Consider the following 18,328-nt stretch of genomic DNA (forward strand, 5'->3'; position numbering starts at 1 on the left):
CACCAGAGCCTTCATCGGAAGAACTCAGTTATTTGATAAGCCTTGGAAATGCCATGGGTGGAAAAGCCACTGGCGCCACCTGGGGCCACTCAGTCCAATTCACAAGAAAATGGGGTGTCTCTTGGTTCCCATCTCTGAAATAGTCCACTAACCAGTCAGTTCCTGGTGCCCTGCAATGAGAAAAGTCTCTAGACAAATGCTTGACTATGGTGATTCCTGTGACATTATTTGTCAGAAGAATTGTATACTTCGTGAAGGAGGTATACTGATTACATCATCATCTAATTGTGCGGCCCAGAGAATGTAATAAACAGAACCAGAAAAACGGAGTAAAATGGGTGTTTAAGCTGAAGTATGAGGGGGTGAAGTTAGATGTAGAAACAACTTTTCCGCCTATAAAGGGTATGAAACACTGGATTGACAAGGGAAGCTAAAGAATCTCTTTGCTTAGGGATTTTTAGTAAAAATATAGCATCTCAGTAGTTCGGGAGAATTTGGTCGTAGCCATGCTTCCCCAATGACCTTTCAGGAACCCTCCTAGCTCCAGAACAGTATGCTTCTAAGAACTAAGATCAAGGCTCAAGGAATGATGTTTGGAACACAGAATTTTAGGGAATGGATATTATGCAAGGACAAACATAACCAGCAAGTGCATTTGATCCTCTCCCTCGCCTTGTGCTGGACTGAGCTGTCCATTCAGATGATCTTTTATAGTTTTGTATCACCCCAAAGAGCTTGCCTACTTGTTTTGGAAGGGAGAACTCTAGTGAGTGTTACGGAAGGCAGCTATTGTGCAAATCTGCATTCCCCCAAAGCCCCAACATCCAGCTGAAGCACGATAGGGACTAGGATGGACAGAGAAGAGAGGGGCAAGACTGTATTTGGTGGTTTGGAGTCTCACGGCAGCCCTCACGCTGACTACTTTGTTTCATCTTAGACCAGCATGCCTGATGAGAATTGCCATCTCCTGTGACTTAGTCTCTGGCGCGGAGAAATAGTAAATAGAAAAAATATAACGCATCATAAAAGTTAGGAAGTGCATACAACTGACTATGGAAGGGCATGGGGGAAGGACGTTTGAGCCCCTACTCATCCCAGGTACTGAGCTAAAGCCTTTACATGTACTGCAGCTCCTTCTGACCTTAATTCTGTTCCTCTTTGGCAGGAGGGCAATGTGTACTGTGGTCTCAAGACTTGCCCCAAGTTAACCTGTGCATTCCCAGTCTCTGTTCCTGACTCCTGCTGCCGGGTGTGCAGAGGTAGGTATCCTGTTTCCCAAGACCCCAGGTGCCGCCATCCTGAGTAGCAAGATTTAGAAGAGGAAAATACCTGTCCAGTGTCCTAGGGAAAGGGAATTTTCTATGGTAGCCTTAGATTCTAAGGATGCTTTCAATCACAAAAGGAAAAAATAAAAGCACTGCTTTTAAGGGTCACTCCCTGAAAGAAACTGCACTGGCCTGGAGTGCAGCCGGGGGAGAGGGGTGAGAGTCGTCTAATGTGAAAGTATCTTTGTCTCTCCTTCCTTAATCCCTTCTAGCTTTGCCCCTACATTATTGTATTGTCAAACACAGGGCATTTCCATACACAGCCTTAGAAGGAAGAATGGGCCTCCCAAAGCACTGATGTGACCATTTTGAAGATTAGGCAGGGCAGATGTAGGTGTATTTTTTAAATCCCACAGTAAAGTGGTGACAGACTTAATAAAAGCAAAATGGAAAGCATCGTCTTCTCAAATTATATCCAAAATGGAATCATCATCTTCTCAAGCCAGTTTTCTCTTCTTTGGGTTTCATTTCTTTGATGACAGTACCAATTTTTTTTTCTTTAGGTTTCCAAGATCAAACATAATCACCTTTAATTTCTCTTTTATTGCCTCTTCTCAAATTACCAAATCTATCAGCAGTCCTCTATATCCCCCCCTTTTCCCCCTTTCCCTCCTAATTTTGTCTTCTTTCCTTCCATCCAAGGTGCTTATTGAATGTCTACTATATGCTTGGCACTGTGCTAGAAGCTGGATGCATAATGGTAAATATAGTAGACATACAGGGCACTGCTGGACTATATGGCATCTTTATGTGAATTACAGAAAGGATCCCCTTACTTAAGATACTTGACTGCCATTTCACCAGAAGATCCTTGTGAATGTACCTCCTTAGCTGAGGCACCCTTGTGCAGGACACAACCTGTACAACCGTATGTGGCATACGTAGCAGCCAGGATATGTTCTTTGCTCTTATGGAACTCACATTTTACCTGAGAAGACAAATAATAAACAAACAAGCAAACAAATACCTAAATATAAACAGTGTGAGTACTGTGAAGGAAATAAACAAAGGACCAAGATAGAAAATAAGAGGTGAAGGCGTTTAGGTTGAATTGTCAGAAAGGCCTCTCTGAGATGACATTTAAGCTCAGACTTGAAAGATGAAAAGGAGTCATCCATGCAAAGGTCCTGGGAGGAGAGCATTCCAGGCAGAAAGAAAAGAAAGTTCAAAGGACCAGGCAGGGAAGAGCTTATAGCATTCAAGGAGCCTAGGGACCAGTGTGGTAGGAATATAGTGATTGTGGTCATAACTGGCATGCGATGAGACTGGAGAGGTGAACAGGAAGGAATCAGACCATGCAGGACCTTCAAGGCCATGGGAAGGAATTTGGATTTCCATTTTTAAGTGCATTGGGAACCCACGGGAAGGTTGTGCACAGGGCATGACATGATCTAGTTGATGTGTTAAAAGATCTCACTTGTTTTTGTGTCCAGACTAGACTGGAGGGAGGAAATAAGACAAGTGGAGAGACCAGGAGGATGGGTTTAGCAGTCTCTCTGGTATGAGAGAGTGGGATTCTGGTCTGGGGACACAGTGTAGGGTAGTGGTTCAGACTGGGGGCCTCTGGAACCAGGCTACCTTGATTCTAATCCCAGCCCTGCTACTTTCTAGCTGGGTGATCAGGAGACAGGATGTACTCACCTTTCTAACAATCTTTACAGTGACAATAATGTTACCACCTACCTCCAAATGGTTGTGAGGTTTAAATGAGATAATGCAGGAAAAGGACCTAGGACACTGTCTCGCATATAGTGAGAACTAGTAACGAAAGTTGGACAAATTTGAAATCCAGTAGGCCCTCCATATCTGCAAGTGCCACGTCCACAGATTCAACCAACCATGGTTCCAACATATCGGAGAAAAAAATAAATCCAGAGAGTTCCAAAAAGCAGAACTTGAACTTGCCATGTGATGGCAACTGTTTACATGGTGTTTACATTGTACTCCCAACTATGCATATAGCGTTAACTTTCTGTTAGGTATTATAAGTAATCTAGAGATGATTTAAGTATGTGGGAGGATGCATGTAAGCTATATGAAAATACTACGCAACTTTATATAAGAGACAGAACATCCTCAGATTTTGGTATCCATGAAGGTCCTGGAACCAGCTCCTCGCAGATACTGAGAGAAGACTGTATATTTAGAGCATTGGTTCTCGGCTATGGGTGAATATTGGAATTATTTTGGTAAATTTATGTCCAGACTGGGGATGGGGGTGGTGGTGAGGGAGGTGATTCCAATGTGCAGCCAAGGTTGAGAGCCACTGAGTTAGAGGGAAAAGATTATAGGATTTGCTGGTAGCAAATAGGTAATTGACTCCTATACATTGCTGCCGGCTTAATCTTTCAAAGAGATAGCCTTAAGCGTGCTACACCCCTACTCGGAAGGCTTTATGCTGACACATATCGTGCTTACTCTATGCCAGTCACAATTCTGTGCACTTGACAGATATGAACTCATTTAATCCCATGACAACCCTGTGTGGGGAGTATGATTGTTATCCACATTTTTTATAGGTGATGAAACTGAAGCAGAAAGAGGTTAGGATCCTTGTTCAAGGTCATGTAGCCGGTGAGGCAAAGAGCTAAGATTTGAACCCTGGAAGTCTGGCTCCAGACTCCAGGCTCTTTTAACTACTGCACTCTGCCGCTAAAATGAGTGGTTCCCTGTTGCCAGCAGCGTACTTGTCAACCCCCGACTCTGACAGTAAAGGCCTTTCATGCTCTAGCCTCAAGTTACCTTTATAGGCCCACATTCTTCCATTCTTGCACCTCAGGTTCTACCCACATTGTTCTTGTGTTCTCTTACCTTTGTGCCTTTACTCTCTCCTCTGCCCTCAATATCTCTCAAACTTTAGTGTGCTTCAGAATCACCTGGAGAACTTGTTGAAATTCAGATCCCTGGAGCACAACTGCAGAGATTGTTTTGGTGGCCTTGGGAAGGGGCCCTGGGATGTGCATTTAAACAGGGCCCATTGTCCATTCTGATGCAGGTGGTCCATAGACTTTGACTTTGAGAAACCATTCCTAAGACCACATAGATGACTGGGAGTGGCCTGAAGTGATGGCTTTACATCTGAATTTAGTACACTTAAACTGAGCCTATTAAAAGTCTGAAACCTGAGTAAGCCAATAGAAGAGTAACCAATGTCAATCTCTGGTCAGAACATCTAATTCCAACCATATGGCAAGCCAGTTTGGGGTGAATGAACAGCAGCCATTTCATGATAAGGCTGGGAGGAAAAGGAGACAAAACGGCTTTCTAGGTTATATCTAACATGTACAGTAACCCTGAGAGGAGGGAATGTTGCCTTTCTCTGGAAAATCCTTTTCCTCCATCTCTGCCTGTAGAAATCCTGCCAGTTCTTGAAGACCTAGCTGAAATGCAGCCTCCTCGGATCCTAACACAGGTAGTCCTCAGGTTACATTTGAATAAATACTAGCCGGAAGGCCTTTGTCTCTTCTCTGCATTCCCACCTTCATTCCAGTTTCTCCACCCCTAAATCCTGCTTCTCCTTCAGAGGCCAGTTCGAATGCCACCTCCTCCAGGAAGCTTTTTTTTTTTAACCCTATCATTTAGGAGTAAACTCCCTCATCTCTGACTCTTCAGGGCCTCACCTGTGCTTCTTCAGTAGAGTTAATCACCCGGGCACATTTTGTCTTTTATTATGTGTGCCCATGTCTTATCATCGCTACTAATGTGTAAGCTCCGTAAGACAGAAACTATTTTGGGCTCATCTTTTTTCCCCCCACTGCACCGGGCACAGAGTAGGTGTTATTTGAATGAATGCACACTAGCTTGGAAATATTGCCAGAAAGTTAGTCACGGTTTGAATTAGATGCTACTCAAATAGGATATTATTTGTGTTTTTTCTTCCTCTGAATTACTGATTGACTGTGGTAGATGGTACTGGCTATACATTGGTTCATGGTCAGTAGGAGATTACCTGTTGTCATTCCCGATCCTCCACATTGTTTTTTCTTCCCTACCTCACTTTAGCACACTCTAATTAATATTTCTTTTAGAAAGAAATTACCTTATTCGTAGTACCCGTACATGCTCATCCTTTTTACTATGCTGTTTGTACCAGCCCTCACAAGTCACTGTGGATTTAGTTGCAGCTTAATTTGATTTATGCTTCACTAAGGCCCTGGATCTTTCCATACCTGTTTCTCACAGTGTGTGTACTGTCCCTCAGTACAGCTGTGACATTTCTGCCAGTAAAGCTGGGTATTTTGTTCCTTGCCTCCTTTCTCAATCTTTGCCCCAACTTAATTTGAGTCTGTTCCAAAAGGAAGAGAGTCCGGTTTTTAAAATTGAAGTATAGTTGATTTACAATATTGTGTTAGTTTCGGGTGTACAGCAAAGTGATTCAGTTATATATTTTATATATATAATTTTCAGATTATTTTCCCTTATAGGCTATTATTAAAGATATTGAATATAGTTTCCTGTACTATATAGTAAATCCTTGTTGCTTATCTATTTTATGTTAGTAGTTTGTATCTGTTAATCTCATACTCCTAATTTATCCCTCCCCACCCCCTTTCCCCTCTGGTAACCGTAAGTTTGTTTTCTGTGTCTGTGAGTCTGTTTCTGTTTTGTATATAGATTCATTTGTATTATTTTTTTAGATTCTGCAGGTAAGTGATATCATATAATATTTGTCTTTCTCTGTCTGACTTACTTCACTTATTATGATAATCTCTAGGTCCATCCATGTTGCTGCAAATGGCAATATTTCATTCTTTTTTATGGCTGGGTAATATTCCATTATATATACGTAATGGAATTGTATATGTGTGTGTGTGTGTGTATATATATATATATATATATATATATATATATATATGCCACATATTTTTAAACCAATCCTCTGTTGATGGGCACTTGGGTTGTTTCCATATCTTGGCTACTGGAGTGCACATGTCTTTTCGAATTAGAGTTTTTGTCTTTTCCAGATATATACCAAGGAGTGGGATTGCTAAATCATATGGTAGCTCTAATTTTAGATTTTTAAGGAACCTCCATACTGCTCTCCATAGTGGCTGCACCAATTTACTTTCCCATCCACAGTACATGAGGGTTCCCTTTTCTCCACACCCAGGAGAGTTCATTCTTAGCAGAGGTGTACACGTAGTTACTAATATAACCAGATAATTGCTACAATCCATTTGTTGGGCTAAGGTGATTTTGCTTGGGGAAAAATAATGTGAAATCTAAACTGAAGAGCAATTAATAAAAGAAAGGAAACTGCAAAAAGACATATTATTCCATCCAGTCGGCAATATAATGCAAAGGAGATAGGCTGTGAAGCCAGAAGGACATAGATTTGACCTGGCAGAGCTACTGCCCACTAGTGATGTGACCTTGGGCAAGACACTGAACCATTCAGGACCTCGGTTCTCTCAGGTGTGAAGATGATAATTATAATATCTACAAGCTATGGAAAGGTGATAAAAATTAACTGAGATGACATAGAAGCTAGGAGAAAGTCCAATACAGAGTTATTGCTTAACAAGTGATCATTATTATATTTTATATAATAATGACTCTATTTATTACCCTGGGGTTAAGTAGAATTGTACCTTCTCTATCTCTGATAGTCTTGCCTTTTTGGTTACTTAATCTCCATATAAAGAACTATATTTCTAGTCCTTCTCATGGCAACACATCCTGGGACTAACCATCTTCTCAACGGTTCTCTTGTCACAATTTAAATTTCTTTTATTTTTGTTATGTCTTCAGAAGCAACGGGTAAAAGCTAGTTGTTATTGATCATGTATTGCCCCTTCACATACTTGACAATTCATTAAGTTCTCTCTTTGCCTTCTCTTCTCCAGCCTAAATAAACCATTCTCTTTCATCTTTCCCTCTAAAGACTAAATCCTACACTTTCATAAAATTGATGCTTTTTTCTCTGTCTTTAATTTCTTTATATGTTTCAGTTGTATATAATGTGATTGAATCTCCTTTGAAGTCCTTATTTCTGGAGCACCTAGTTATTTTTTTTTCTGTTGAAATGACATTTCTAACAAAGGTATACCTTGTATAAGCGTATTACTCATACAGCAGACAACCCAGACACACTTCTCCCCTATGCTGGCTGCCCTAATTGCAGGCAAAATACCACAGAAGAAATAACCTTTTTGAGTGCTGAACTTGCAAAGCTTCATATAAAGGGCCCCATTGAAGCGGGCTCTCTGCACTGTCACTTCCTGGGTCAGGCAGCAATCTTAGCCATGGGTTGAATCTAAACCCTAGCCTCAGTTGTTTAGACATGTCTTTGAGGCTAGGACAGTCAGGAGAGTGTTGGCAGGGTGTGTGTCATTGCTGGCATTTCAGCAAACCTCATCTGGACTGGAAGCATAGTGCAAACAGCCACTGGAACCTTAAGGGAAACTTTATCAGAAGAAAATCTCTTCAGAGACTGTACCACGGCCACATTCTGGGCAGGCAGGCCTCACACCCAAACCCACACCCAGCTTCCCTCCACCGTTGATCATTTCTGCTTGTCTTCTTCCTATCTTGCCAAAGCAAAGGGAAGGCTGTGTTCTTGGACTCTCGGCCAGGGAGACATATTTCGGTAAGCTATCGGCTGTATTGAGAGCCAAGCCTGCATTTGGTAGACAGTGTACATATGTGGCACTTACTCTGTGCCAAGCAGTGGTCTACGCATTTATGTGTGTAACAGCTCATTTGCTCCTCACAACAAAGTAGGGACTATTATTTTCCTCATTTTACAGGTGAGGAAACTGAGGCAGAGGAGTTAAGTGATTTGCCCAAGGATACGTGGTAATAAGTGGCAGAGCTAGAATTTTAACATTGTTGGCCTGGCTCTGGAGTCCCAGGTTCTTATGCTGTTTTGTGGGAGCCATCCAGAGGAGTGTGACAAGAGCCCCTCCTCCTGCAGGGGGGTAAAGGGAAAGAGAGGACATGCGTGGCACACTGGTATAGGCAGATAATCCCAAGAGAGTAACCACACTGCCCATCTTTCCCCATCAAGGCCTCAACCTACCCATTCCCAACCATAGGGGAACACTCTCTCTTTCTAGGCTCAGAGAGGCCCGAGTATAAATGTCTACCTTCTTTCATTAAGCAAACATTTGTCGAGCAACCATTGAGTACCTGGCACTGTGCTGGTACCGGAGATACAGTGGTAAACAAAACAGACCGGGACTGGAACCAGTCCTTGCGGAGTTTAGTGGGAAAGACAGACATTTATCAAATGTCGAGACAAGTAAATATAAAATCGCAACTGTGCCACATGCTGCAAAGGAAAGGTGTTACAAAAGCCAGTAATGGACAGGGGTCGATCTACTCAGAGAGGTGAAGGAGGACTCTAAAGACGACCATCTCTCCGGCCTCAGCTCACACCATATTCCTCTTTGCTCTCTGCATTCGCAGGGTGTAGGAGGATTGACTCAAAAGTTGGGGGGATAACTGGTGGCAGTCCTATCCTCCCAGGATCCTCGACTTCTGATCCCACTGTGAAACCAGCCACTGTATGTTGCAGGAGTATCTATACTGTCCTTCCTACACTGCACCCGCTGCATATACTCAAGTTCAGACTTCACTTCTTAAGGAACTGCTTGATCATGTTGGCCAGTGTCTACCATTTCTTACCATATTATCCAATCTCAGTTCTGCAGCTTGTTTTTAAAGGCCCTCTGTCAAACAGTCGGACCCTTCCTTAACCCACTTCCCATCCTCATTTCTCTGACACCAACACACACACCTTCTCCACTAGGCTGACACTTCTCTTTTTATAATATGCCATGTTCCTCCCCACCTTTAGCCCTGTTATGTGCCTCTCTTTTTTATTCACATGAAATATTATATGTTTCAAGTGTACAACATAGCGATTCAACATTTATGTACCTTATGAATTGATCACTACAGTAAGTTTAGTAACCTTCTATCACCATACAAAGTTATTACAGTATTATTGATTATATTCCCTATGTTGTATATTATATCTCCTTGACTTATTTATTTTATAACTGGAAGTTTGTACCCCTTCATCCCTTTCGTCCATTTCACCCATACCCCACCCCACCTCCACTCCGGTGACCACTAGTTTGTTCTCTGTATCTATGGGTCAGCTTCTGTTTTGTTTTGTTTTGTTTTGTTTGTTTGTTTTGTGTTTTAGATTCCACATAGAATAGATCATATGGCATTTGTCTTTCTCTGTCTGGCTTGTTTCACTTGGAAAAATGCCCTCAAGGTCCATCCGTGTTGTCACAAATGGCAAGATTTCATTCTTTTTTATGGCTGAGTAATATTCCAGTGTGTGTGTGTGTGTGTGTGTGTGTGTGTGTGTGTGTGTGTATCATGTTTTCATTATCTCTTCACCTGTCGATGGACATTTGAGTTGTTTCCATATCTTGGCTATTGTAAATAATGCTGCAATGAACATAAGGGGGCATGTATCTTTTCTAATTAGTGTTTTCATTTTCTTCTGATAAATACCCACAAGTGGAATTGCAGGATTGTATGGTAGTTCTATTTTTAATTTTTTGAGGAACCTCCATATGTTTTCCATAGTGGCTGCACCAATTTACGTTCCCACCAACAGTGCACAAGGGTTTCCTTTTCTCCACATCCTCACCGACACATACTGTTTCTTGTCTTCTTCATAATAGTTATTCTGACAGGTGTCAGGTAATATCTCGTTGTGGTTTGATTTGCATTTCCCTGATGATTAGTGATGTTGAGCATCTTTTCCTGTATCTGTTGGCCTTCTCTATGTCTTCCTTGGAAAAATGCCTGTTCAGGTCCCTTGCTCATTTCTTAATCAGATGATTTTTTTTGATATTGAGATATGTGAGTTCTTTATATATTTTGGATATTAAACCCATATCAGATATATCATTTGCAAATATCTTCTCCCATTCAGTAGGCTGCCTTTTCTTTTTTTTTTTTTTGCCTTTTCTTTTTGTTGATGGTTCCCTTCTCTATGCAAAAGCTTTTTAGTTTGGTGTAGTCCCATTTGTTTATTTTTGCTTTTGTTGCCCTTGCCTGATCCAAAAAATATTGCTAAGACTGATGTCAAAGAGCATACTGCCTATGTTTTCTTCTAAGAGTTTTATGGTATCAGGTCTTAATTTAAGTCTTTAATATATTTTGAGTTTACTTTTGTATATGGTGTAAGAAAGTGATCCAGTTTCATTCTCATGCATGTAGCTGTCCAGTTTTCCCAACATCATTTATTGAAGAGACTCTCTTTCCCCACTGTATATTCTTGTCTCCTTTGTCATAAACTAATTGCCCATATAAGTGTGGGTTTATTTCTGCACTCTTTATTTTTTCCATTGATCTATGTGTCTGTTTTTGTGCCAGTACCATACTATTTTGATTACTTATAGCTTTGTAGCGTAGTCTCAAGTCTGGGAGTGTGGTGCCTCCAGCTTTGTTCTTCTTTCTCAAGATTGCTTTGGTTATACTGGGTCTTTTGTGGTTCCATACAAGTTTTAGGATTATTTTTTCTAGTTCTGTGAAAAATGCCATAGTTCTAAGAGTTTCTGGGTGGAGTCTTTAAGGTTTTCTATTTATAGTATCATGTCATCTGGAAATAGTGACAGTTTTACTTCTTCCCTTCCAATTTGGATGTTTTTAGTCTCCCTTTCTTGTCTTATTGCTGTGGTTAGGACTTCCATTACTATGTTGAATAAAAGTGGCAAGAGTGGGCATTTTGTATTTTGTTGAGGATTTTTGTATCTATGCTCTTCAGGGATATTGACCTGTAATTTTCTTTTTTTGGGGTGTCTTTGTCTGGTTTTGGTGTCAGGTTAATGCTAGCCTCATAGAATGAATTTGGGAGTGTTCCTTCCTCTTCAGTTTTTTGGAATAGTTTGAGGAAGATAGGTATTAAGTCTTCTTTACATGTTTGGTAGAATTCATCTGTGAAACTGTCTGGTCCTGGACTTTTGTTTGTTGGGAGTTTTTTGATTACTGATTCAGTTTCACTGCTAGTGATGGGTCTGTTCAGATTTTCCGTTTCTTCCGGATTCAGTCTTGGGAGATTTGTGTCTCTAGGAATTTATCCATTTTTTCTAGGTTGTCCAATTTGCTGGCATATAATTGTTCATAGTAATCTCTTACGATCTTTTGTATTTCTGTGGTGTCAACTGTAACATCGCCTCTTTCTTTCTTATTTTATTTATTTGGGCCCTCTCTTTTTTTTCCTTGATGAGTCTGGCTGAAGATTTACTAATTTTGTTTTTCTTTTCAAGGAACCAGCTCTTAGTTTCATTGGTCTTTTCTATTATTTTTTTAAGTCTCTATTTCATTTATTTCCACTCTGATCTTTATTCGTTCCTTCTACTAATTTTGGGCTTTGTTCCTCTTTTTCTAGTTCCTTTAGGTGTAAGGTTAGATTGTTTATTTGACATTTTTCTTGTTTCTTGAGGTAGGCCTGTATCACTATAAAGTTCCCTCTTAGAAATTCTTTTGAAGTGTCCCATAGACTTTGGAAAGTTGTGTTGTCAGTTTCATTTTCTCAAGGTATTTTTAAATTTCCTCTTTGATTTTCTTTGTTTAGTAGCATGTTGTCTAGCCTTGACATGTTTGTGTTTTTTTCCACTTTTCTTTGTCTAATTGATTTCTAGTTTCATACCGCTTAGTCAGAAAAGATGCTTGGTATGATTTCAGTCCTCTTAAATTCATTGAGACTTGTTTTGTGTCCTAGCATGTGATCACTCTTGGAGAATGTTCCATGTGCATTTGAAAATAGCGTGTATTCTGCTGGTGTGGGATAAAATGTTCTGTATATATCTATTAGGTGCATCTGGACTAAAGTGTTATTTAACACTAGTGTTTCATTATTGATTTTCTGTCTGGTTGATCTATCCATTGACGTAAGTTGGGTGTTAAAGTCCTCTACTATTATTGTATTACTGTCAATTTCTCCCTTTTTTGTCTGTTAATATTTGTTTTACATGTTCAGGTGCTCCTATGTTGGGAGCATAAATATTGGTGGGTGTTACATCCTCTTGTTGGATTGACCCCTTTATCAATATGTAATGCCTTTTCTGTCTTTTCTTACAGTCTTGGTTTTAAAGGCTATTTTATCTTATATGAGTATTGCTACCCCAGCTTTCTTTTTGTTTCCATTTGGATGGAATATCTTTTTTCCATTCTTTCACTTCCAGCCTATGTGTTTTTAGGTTTGAAGTGAGTCTCTTCTAGGAAGCATATAGATGAGTTCTATTTTCTCATCCATTCAGACACCTTATGTATTTTGATTGGAGCATTTAAACCATTTACATTTAAAGGAATTATCGATAGGTACGTACTTAATTGCCATTTTGTTAATTGCTTTTTTGGTTGTTTTTGTAGTTCTCTCTGTTCCTTTCTTCTTTTAATCTCTTCCCTTGTGCTTTGATGATTTTCTTTAGTGTGGTGTTTGGGTTCCTTTTTCTTTACTTTTTGTGTATCTATTGTAGGTTTTTGGTTTGTCATTACTATGAGGTTTATATATTGATCTAGATATACAGCAGATTGTTTTAAGCTGATAGTCACTTAAGTTTCAATGCATTCTAAAAGCAATACATTTTTACTGTCCCCCCACCATGTTTTATGTTCTTGATGTCATATTTTACATCTTTTTACTTTGTGTATCCATTAACTACTTATTTTAGTTATAGTTGATTTTATAACTTTTGTCTTTTAACCTTCATACTAGCTTTCTAAGTGGCTGATCCACTGTCTTTACTATATATTTGCTTTTACCAGTGAGATTTTTTTTTCTTTTATGTATTTTCTTATTTCTAGTTGTGGCCTTTTCTTTTCCACTTAAAGAAGACTCTTTAACATTTCTTGTAAATCCAGTTTAGTGATGATGAACTCTTAGTTTTTGCTTGTCTGGGAAATGCTTTATCTCTCAATTCTGAATGATAACCTTGCCAGGAAGAGTATTCTTGGTGGTAAAGTTTTTCCTTTCAGCACTTTAAATATATCTTGCCACCCACTTCTGGGTTGCAAATTTTGCTAAAACTTCAGCTGATAACTTTCCCTTGTATGTGACTAGTTGTTTTTCTTTTGCTACCTTTAAAATTTTCCCTTTAACTTTTTCCATTTTAATTATGATATGTCTTGGTGTAGCTTTCATTGGATTCATCTTTTTTGAGATTCTCTGTGATTCCTGGACCGGGATATCTGTTTCCTTCCCCAGGTTAGGGAAGTTTTCAGCCATTATGTCTTCAAATAAGTTTTCTGCCCCTTTCTCACTCTCTTCTCCTTCTGGGACCCCTCTAATGTGAATTTTAGTACACTTAAAGCTGTTAACAAAGGTCTCTTAAACTATCCTCATTTATAAAAATTGTTTTTTCTTTTTCTGTTCTGCTAGGTTGATTACTACTGCTCTTTCTTCCAGGTCACTGATCCTTCTGTATCATCTAATTTACCCTTGATTTCCTCTAGCGTATTTTTCATTTCAGTTATTGTATTTTTTTAACATCTTTATTGGGGTATAATTTCTTTACAATGGTGTGTTAGTTTCTGCTTTCTAACCAAGTGAATCAGTTATACATATACATATGTTCCGATATCTCTTCCCTCTTGTGTCTCCCTCCCTCCCACCCTCCCTATCCCACCCCTCCAGGTGGTCACAAAGCACCGAGCTGATCTCCCTGTGCTATGTGGCTGCTTCCCACTAGCTATCTGCCTTACGTTTGGTAGTGTATATATGTCCATGCCTCTCTCTTGCTTTGTCACAGTATTTTTGAGCTCTGATAGTTTTTCTTTAATATTTTAAAACTCTTTGTTGAAGTTCTCACTGCGTTCTTCCATTCTTTTCCCAAGTTCAGTGCACATCTTTATGATTATTACCTTGAACTCTTTATCAGGTAGATTGTTTATCTCTATTTTATTTAACTCTTTTTCTGAGTTTTTGTCTTGTTCTTTTGTTTGAAACATATTCCTTTGTCTCCTCATTTTGCCTAATTATCTGTGTTTATTTCTATGTATTAGGTAGGGACTTTATGTCTCCTGATCTTGGAGAAATGACCTTATGTAAAAGATGTCTTATGGGACCCAACAGCATGGTTCTCTCTGGTCTCCAGAGCCAGATGATCCAGGGGTGTCCCCTGTATGGGCTACATGCAGTTGTGGCAAAGCTAACTGCTACTGGTGCGCTGGTAGGCATGGTTGGACCCTGGCCAGGCTGGCTGTGCAATCTGGTGATGTTTAATGCTGCAGGTACACTGGTGGGTAGGGCGGGCCTCAGGCATGGCTGGTTGTGCAACCTGGTAGCTCACAACTGCTATGGGTGCACTGGTGGGTTGGGCGGTCCCCAGCGCCAAGAGGCTAAAGGGAGGATGCCAAAATGGTATCTGCCAGTGCCAGTATCAGCACAGTAGAATGAGCTTACAGTAAGGGCTACCACCAGCATCTATGTCTCCAGGGGAGTCCCAGTTGCCTTCTGCTTCTCTGGGAGGCTCTCCAAGATCAGCAAGTTGGTCTGACCCAGGTGCCTTTCAAATTGCTGCCTCTGTGCTGGTACTTGGAGTGAATGAATTTTTGCACACACCCTTTAAGAGCAGAGTCTCAGTTTCCTTCAGCCCTCCAGCTCTCCTAAATGTAAGCCCCACTGGTTTTCAAAACCAGATGTTTTGAGTGCTTGTCTTCCTGGTGTGGGAACCCTGGGCTGGGGAGTCCAATGTGGAGCCCTCACTCCTTGGGTAGGACATTTGTGTTTATATCCCTCCCACTTATGGGTCGCCTTGCCAGGAGCGTGGGTCCCAACTAGACAGAATCTCCACCCCCTTACCTGTCTCGTTGTGGTTCCTTCTTTATATCTTTAGTTATGGAAAATCTTTTCTGCTAGTCTTCAGGTCACTCTCAGAGATGGTTGCTCTGTAAGTAGCTGTAATTTTGGTATGCCCATGGGAGGTGAGTTCAGGATCTTCTTATGCTGCCATCTTGATCCTACCTCCTGTTATGTGCCTCTCTTGACTCTTACTCCCCACAAGCTTGGAATAGTTTCCCACCTCTCTTCTACCAGTTAGGATCCTACCCATCTTTCAAGACCCCAGCTGACATTGCATCTCTTCTAAATAGCCTTACCTGATCACTCTAGTCCTCATTGGTCTCCTTGTTTGACCACTTTCAGGGCTTGGTCTGATTGTAGAATACAGCATTTAAAAATATTTCTTGTACTGTTCACTGTTTTGTGGATCTTGGCTCCTCAACTGGGAAGCTCTATAAGGAAAGGACCATCTTCTTCCTCTCTTTCCCCTAGCATAGTATTAAGTATATAGCTTGTGATGGATTTGTTAAAAGGAAAGAGAGCCACAGTTATGAAAAGCTTTTGACAAGCACTCCAAGTGCAGTCCTGGCTAGGGAGGGAGGCAGGAGAAATAACTGACCTCACAATTTACTCATCCCAAGCCCATTTCTCCAAAACATCTCCAGTGAGCCCAGCATGAAAATTGAATCTCTTTTTACGAAATTGAGATATTTTTGCTAACTCCTTCAAGGTGACTGAAACTGGAAGCAACTGTTTAAAGGCAATTTGTCAGTGTTCAAGACAACTGCCATTTTATGTAAGACTCTTGATTTCTCTTTCCAAAAAGCAGCAAAATTACACCTCAGACGCCATCTTGGCTGGAACCCAGAGATCTCGAGGGAAGTGGTGTGTGAGATATTTGATTTTTTTAACATCACAAAAATCTACCAAATTTTTCAAAGTTTTCAAAATCACAGGAAACTAGAGAAAATAACACTCCAAAAATAGATCCTCACGTATCAGTCTAGAGCTCTTTTTGGTTTTGCCCACATTTTCTACAGAAACACTACCATCTCCTGGTCATAATGATAGGAAGGAAACATTGCTAATGAGAAACACTACTTTGTATGTGTCACCTAAACTTCAAAATGTATTGAAACACTCCAATCTTTTCATAGCTATAGAAGAGTCTGACTACCACTAGTAATTCCTTTTCAAAAGTGAGTCATTCATGTTCATCTTAGGGACCATCTTAGGGATTTTCTGTCCTTGTCTACCTCTCCTCTTCTTCTAAACCGCAACTGGAAGCTTTCTCCTCCTATGGAAACTTTCAGGTGGTTTTTGTTCTCTTTCCATCCCTTGCACTCAGAATTCACCTCCACATGCTTGCTGACTATCACAGGACTCCCACCCCTCTGAGGTCATCATGTTCCTTCCTGGCATGTCTTTTATGTCTAGAATGTTTCTTCTTGGACAGAAAACCCCTCAGACAGTGGATGGGACAGCACTGACTTTCATACTGAGTTTAACAAATTAAGAGTGATGATTCTTAACTGGCCATCTGGGATATCCTGTCAAGGTCAATAATGCCCCATCCTGTTGCTGGGTTGGAGGGTTTTTCATGTGTGTATGAGTCTGGCTCTACAATAAAAATAAGAAATTCCCAGTGAAGCATTTCAGAGCAATTATTTCTTCACGGGTGGTTAAAGCCACTCTTCTTTCAGCCTTGTCCTTCTAACTGCTTCAAGGGATACCATGACTGCCCAGAAACACACTGCTGGGTATGCCCATTACTCTTATTAGAATAGTTTTCATGAAGTTAGACTGCAACATTTGTGGAAATTAATCTGATTTCTTGACTGACAGTATAAACAGAGGAAAAAGAGAAAGAAGAGTGATAGGCAGAGGAATCATATTTGAATATTATCTACATTATAACTGTAAGAACTTACAAAGTCCAGGTCTCCATGGTGCAGGCAAAGTGGAAAATTGATATAACTGTCCAGTTGGTTTAAGCAAATTGCTGGAATAGCTACATCCACTTTTCCCTTAGCTTTGGCTATTAAAACCAGACCCACGTCTCCTTCTCCCACCAAGTAGTCCAGTCCTCTTTGGATGGGGCCAGGAAGCCAAAGTGGAAAGAAGAAGGACCTTAAACTGACTGCTTTTCATTTCCAGGTTGACAAGACAGTAAACATTGGTGGATCACTGAGTTTCCCTTTTCCATCGTGCTTGCTATTTTCCATTTATGAATGTGGTAGCACAGGACTGTACTTTATTTGGGTACTTGGAGTTTTACCACTCCACTTTATGAGTATGTAAATTGCACTGCCTCCCAGAGAAGCAGATATCTGTCCTCTCAAGCATTACTTTAAGCCAAGAGAGAAAAAGGGGTTTAATTAAAACGCAAACTCCTTTTCTAAATAAAGATGAAAAGGAGGAGAGGACTAGCATAACGATGAGAAGTCCAATCATTAGTTTAGAAGGAATGAGCTGGAGGAATCTCTGCAGCCATTTTAATTATTTGGGTATCTCCAGGACCCTGACTTTAGAAATGATATTATTCCTTTTCTGGGTGTGGGCATAAATTTTCTCTTTCTGCTAGGCTTCACCTGTTTGTTTAATACAGACGCTTTCCTTTGTTAAATGCATAGTACCCTTGTGAGGGTCCCTTAAGTTGAGTTTTCCCCTTTGTAAGCTACTCTTGAGAAGAAGGAAGAAGTGGAGGGAAAGGATGGGAAGAAGAGGGAGGGGGAATAATAGCTAACACTGACATAACAGTGTACCAGGCGCTGTTCTAAGCTCTTTGCATATACTAATTCATTTTATCTTCACAACCCTATGGGATATGTATTATTGTGTCCATTTTATCAACTGAGGCACAGAGAGGTTCATTCACTTGCCCAGAGCCACACGGGTGAGAAGGGGAAGAGCCAGAATTTGCACCCACGCAGTCTGGCTCCAGGCTGTTTTCTTCGCCGTTATTACTATGTTGCCTCTCAGCTTGGGGGTGTGAAGCAACCTCCGGCACTCTTAACTCTGAGGCTACCGGGAGGAGCAGACTTTGTGATGACTGTGCTCCCAGGGGCCAGATATGCTAACACTTCCAGCAGATTCATTGGGACCACTCTGGGACGCAAAGATCCCATTTCTAACCATGAACTTGGATCTGTTTAACCACATCTCCATTGAAAGAGCAGAATGTGGGTCGTGGGCACTGGCTAAGTTGCTTTATTCCCTCTCCCATGATGCCTTCCTGCAAACATATGCA

General features: G+C 40.6%; 1 protein-coding gene across 9 annotated transcripts in view; it reads left to right on the plus strand.

The window, feature by feature from the left end:
• CHRDL1 (chordin like 1) overlaps positions 1-18,328 on the plus strand; it is a 112,269-nt gene that overhangs the window by 64,757 nt on the left and 29,184 nt on the right. For 7 of the 9 annotated variants that reach the window (XM_022556730.3, XM_022556734.3, XM_022556733.3 and 4 more), the window contains one exon: positions 1,166-1,259. The exons of 1 other annotated variant lie outside the window; for it this stretch is intronic. In XM_022556730.3, coding sequence (XP_022412438.1) covers positions 1,166-1,259 — 94 coding nt within the window. Of the gene's footprint in view, positions 1-646; positions 650-1,165; positions 1,260-18,328 lie in introns of all 9 variants that reach the window. One more of the 9 variants, XM_089904176.1, reaches the window with a different exon arrangement.

This window comes from Delphinapterus leucas, chromosome X, assembly GCF_059928025.1.
Source record: "Delphinapterus leucas isolate spDelLeu-1000000601 "Yukka" chromosome X, BTC_Dleu_Yukka2, whole genome shotgun sequence".
Lineage (NCBI taxonomy): Eukaryota > Metazoa > Chordata > Mammalia > Artiodactyla > Monodontidae > Delphinapterus > Delphinapterus leucas.